A 4,838-nucleotide genomic window follows, 5' to 3' on the forward strand; every position below is an offset into this window, starting at 1 on the left:
GGCAGCACATTGCTGAAACCCTTCTTGGGTTTCCTGTGGGAACCACAATGCACGCAGAGGAGGGGGCTGTGAAAATACACTGAGCCTCAAAGCTCACGTCTAGTTTGCACTCACCTCTTGCAAAGGGGTTATACCAAGCAGAATAGCCAGTGTTTCGGACACTGATATCACTTGGGAATCGAACAATCATTCGATTGTAAGAAGATGTGAATATTCGCCTGGTGCCATTACAAATTTTCCACAGTAAATTATTGCTATTGAGTGATCCATCCATAATTGCAACAGCTGTTTATCTCCAGCCTATATGAGAAAACGGATTCACGTCAACCTCGAAGGTCCTATTGTTCCTATATTTTATAGATAGTTTGGACTTTATCAGTGATGCTATTGAATCTAAGATTTTCTTCTTGCTCTTCCTCAATCAAATCAAAGGACTCCCCAGTATTGCCTGATGCTTCATGGTAGGGATCAGAGCAACCTGAAATCTAGTCCAGGGCACATGAGCGAAAACCATCCCAGCCCAGGACACAGTCCGAACCACAGGGTGTGTGGAGGAGGACACATCCTTCCCCAGAGGACTGAGTGTCACTTACTGCAGATGGTTGAAGCCCAGGTTTATGCGATAGCTAGAGTTCACGTCTATCTCCCAGACACACTCCGCGTTGTTGGGGTAATATCCAGGATAGGACGGGCTGGAAAATGTCCCACTGGCATGGAATAAGAAGCCACCACAATTTGAAGAGGGTCCTAGAGAGGAGAGAGGGAGGGACATTGTCATTGTGGTGGGTCTTCAGGGGCATTGTGACGTCGTCTGGGTAAGAGTCCTCAGGTTTCATCCTCTGCACTTAGAACGTGACTCCATTTTTCCTTAAACAAGCCGCCTCTCAGGCCTGGCCATAGGCCACCCCACATTAGGGGCATTGACTCCCCCATTGGGCCTGGAACAGTGATTCTCTGGCGAGAGGTGACCCAAGCTTTAGAGGGAGCATGTATCACCTTGTGGCAAAAATGCCAAGAAAGCAACAAAGTGATTGTTGGCATTGTTCAATCCGTCACAGGGAGGGAGGTGGGGCTCAATCCTGGCTGAGCGGAGAGCTGGCCCAGGGAGAGCACCCTGGAACGTTACATGTTCCCTCGTGTCTCCTGGGAGCAGGAGATTCGGCCAGTTGACAAGAAGCCTCATAAAGCGGGGTCGGGAGCAGGGCTTCTGCCACAGAAGGCCTGGGCTTGCGTCTTGGCTCTGCTCTTATCAGCTCCATAGTCTTAAGCAAGTAACTTAACTGCTCTGCCTCAGTTTCCTCATCTGAAAAATGGGGGTGATAATGGCACCTGGCTCATCAGATTCTTACAGGTACCCAATGAGACAAGATCTGTAAACCCTTAGAACAGAGCCCGGCTCATAATAGCTAGCCCCAAACAATATTAGCTATCATTATTTACCGGAGAGGGATAAATAACATTAAGCATTCAAAATTTTTGTCGGTTGGTTTATTTTAATAGACCATTTAAAAATACTTATGTACTCAGAGGAGATATAAATTAAAACTGTTTTTTTCCTTATTTATAACTCTTCCTGTTTGTTTTTCTGAAGTGTACAATTCAATGGTGTTCATATAGTCAGAGTTCTGCAACCATCACCACAGTCCCTTTTAGAAAATCTTCATCACTCCGAAGAGAGACCTGCGCCCTTAGCAGTCACTCCCCATTTTCCCTCAGTATCTGAGCCCCAGGCAACCACCAATCTGCTTTCTGTCTCCACAGATTTGCCCATTCTGACATCTCACACGGATAGAAGCACAGTTTGTGGTCTTCCGTGACCGGCTTCTTTCACTTAACAGAACGTTTTCAAAGTTCACCCATGTTGTAGCATCCATCAGGACTGAACTTCTTTTCATTGACAAATACTACTGCACTGTATGGGTAACCACGTTTGGTTTATCCATTCGCCATGATGAACATGTGGGTTGTTTCCACTTTGGGGCTGTTAGGAGTAATGCTGCCATCTATGAACATTGTATGTAAGTTTCTGTGTGGACTTATGCTGTCCTTTCTGAGAATATGCCTAGGAGTGTAACTGCTGGGTCCATGGCAACTCTATGTTTACCTTTCTGAGGAAGCGCCGAACTGTTTCCCACGGCAGGCGCACCGTCGTCCGTTCCCAGCAGCAGCGTGTGAGGCGGTGCTTGCCCCACAGCCTGGCCAACTGCGTTATCTGACTTTTTGATTCTGGCCAACCTACCGGCTGGGAAGTGGCATCCCTTTGTGGCTGTGATTTGCATTTCCCCATGGCTAATGATGTTAGGCATATTTTCATGAGCTTGCTGACTGTTTGTGCATCTTCTATGGAGAAATATCTTGTCAGATCCTTCACTCATTTTTTAATAGGGTTATTTGACTTTTATTATTAGTGAAAAGTCTTTATATATTCTAGATTCGTCTCTTATCAGATGTATGATTTGCAAATATTTTCTCTTATTCTTTGGAAAAACAGTGTTTCTTAAAGAGAATTTGGCCTTTAAAATATTCCTACCCAGAAGTTCTATTTCTACAGTGGGAAATAATCCAGGATAAGGCCAAAGTTTTAGAGACAAGGATACGCATTACAGATTTCTAAAAATATAATAAAGACAATTATAAAATAAAATAAAAATATTACTCTATGCAAATTATCTAAGTACATAAAATTTAATGAGAAAGAATAAATTCTTTCATCCTACAATTATTAATTGCTTAATAAATCATGGTATATACATACAAAGGAAAAAATGTGCAGCCAATTAACTTTATGGTGTAAAATAATTTCAATGCTATCAAAATACTATCTTTAAGGCAATGAAAAAAGTATTTATTATATACTCAAATGAAAAAGGATATTACAAAATAGGTTGTAAAGCTTGCTGTAATTTGTGCGTGTGTGTGGTATGTGTATGTGGAACATACATAAAAACACCGACAGTAATTATATATGCATCCATTCATTCGTTTCTTCATTGATTCTTTCTACAAACACTTATGGAACGACAGACAGGACACTGGATTAAGGTTGCAATCATGAAAAAGGCAGACATGGTCCCTGCCCTCAGGACGTGCATAGTTTGGCAGGAAAGACAAGCACGTAGTGCAAACATACTTCTCATGTTGTAATTCCCCAGCTTAACACTTTTCAACAGCTCCCGCTGCTCTTAAGATAAAGTCAGCATGTTAACCTGTGTGCAAAGCTCCGGATGATCTGGCCCTCACCCAGCTCTCTGACAGTCCCTCCCGCCACCACCTCTCGAACTCATTCGAAAAGCCACGCTCCTTCCCGCCTGGGCCTTCAAAGCGTTCCTTCTGGCTGGAGGCATTTCAGCAGAGGACCCTGCTTCTCTTGTAGGCCTCAGCACAAGGGTCCCTTCATAAGGAACTTCCCCTAATCTCTCCATGAAGAAAAGTATCTACTAATATGGGCTCTTTCAACACTGTCACAACTGTCGTTAGATGGTTAATTTGGTACTTAGTATTTAATACCATGAGCTACCTGAGGGAGATCAGATTCTCTTTTTCATCATTCTGTAATTTTACAATAGTTCTTAATGGCAACGTGACCATACACAAAACAAAGACCTTAAAATACTTAGCGTAATGAGTTAGTATTGAATAAGAAGATTCTATGCACCAGGCACTATGCTAAATTTAGACCGGTAAATCTATTTGCGTCTTAAAGGAAAATGTGAGAAAGCATGTGAAGATTTATTTATAAAAATATTTCTTAGCACAGGGTCATTTAGAACAACACAGAAATAGAAACAACTTGAATATCCAACAATTGGGGATTAAAAAATTTGTGGGCATGGCTGTGCAATGGAATACAATGCAGGCACTTAAACTGATGGGAAGAGAAGATTCAACGACGTGAAAAAGTCACCATATCATTTCTTAAGAGCAACGGACAGCTATGGAACCATATCCATGTCATGGGGTAAAAATTACTTGAAAAATCAGGATTATTAGTGAAATTCTCCATTTATCCCAAAACTTTAGAGATAGTACAAGAAAAATAAGCCTTTAATTCTATTCTCTGAAGAAGCACTTCTCTCACTTCCTTAAAAGGAGGGGAGGTAGATTTCCTTTGTTAAACCAGAAGTCATCGGCCTGCCAGGACAGACACAAAGGCTGCACGGGCACAGCCTGGATGTGGGCTGGGTGTGCCCACACTGGGTGCAGGGTGTGGAGGGGCAGCCGGGGCTGGCTGTGCGAGCAAAATGAGGTGGGCTGTGCCTTTGTAAGCCTCTGCTGCATGGACAGCCAAGCATGGACTAAGACTTCCATGCCCGACGGTCCAGGTGGAAAAAAGTGATACTTACCCTCAGCGCTTGTAGGCGATGCGTGCCACCAATCTAGGAAGAAAATGAAGCCATTTTAACGTTTAGCATTTAGCATTTTAGTAGATCCTAAGTAGATCCTTTAGTAGCATTAAGTAGATCCTTTTAGTAGATCCGTTTTCAATTCCATGGTCATTGGTTGGACAGAGAAAGGTAGATCCCTGTCCTTACTATAGGAAGGCCCTTGACCCTCTCGATGTGCACTGGGAATGGCCAAGGGGGCGAGGGTCCACAGCCCTTCCCAGTGAACTGAGCATTGAATATTTTCAGTACGCCATAAATAACACTAGGGGGTGGCTCTCTCCGAGGGAAGGAATTCTTTAGCAGACAAATATTTGTAGGTGGGTACTCGGCCCTGTTTCTAAAATGGTCACATTCTCCATGGGATGACTAGGACAGTCGTCTTCATGTGAAATCAGCAGAGGCCACAGGGGCTGTCCAGCCTGAGCTCAGTGAGAGCAATGGTTCTGGGGACTC

General features: G+C 43.4%; 1 protein-coding gene across 1 annotated transcript in view; it reads right to left on the reverse strand.

Annotated features, from left to right (window-relative positions):
* Positions 1-593: 593 nt before the first annotated feature.
* Positions 594-4,838, reverse strand: part of LOC124232211 (deleted in malignant brain tumors 1 protein-like) — a gene marked incomplete at both ends in the record, with an annotated part of 12,009 nt that continues 7,764 nt past the window's right edge. The window contains 1 exon segment of the mRNA XM_046649183.1: positions 594-747. Within this exon segment, the coding sequence (XP_046505139.1) occupies positions 594-747 (154 nt within the window).

Source organism: Equus quagga, unplaced genomic scaffold (assembly GCF_021613505.1).
Source record: "Equus quagga isolate Etosha38 unplaced genomic scaffold, UCLA_HA_Equagga_1.0 HiC_scaffold_3272_RagTag, whole genome shotgun sequence".
Taxonomy (NCBI): Eukaryota; Metazoa; Chordata; class Mammalia; order Perissodactyla; family Equidae; genus Equus; species Equus quagga.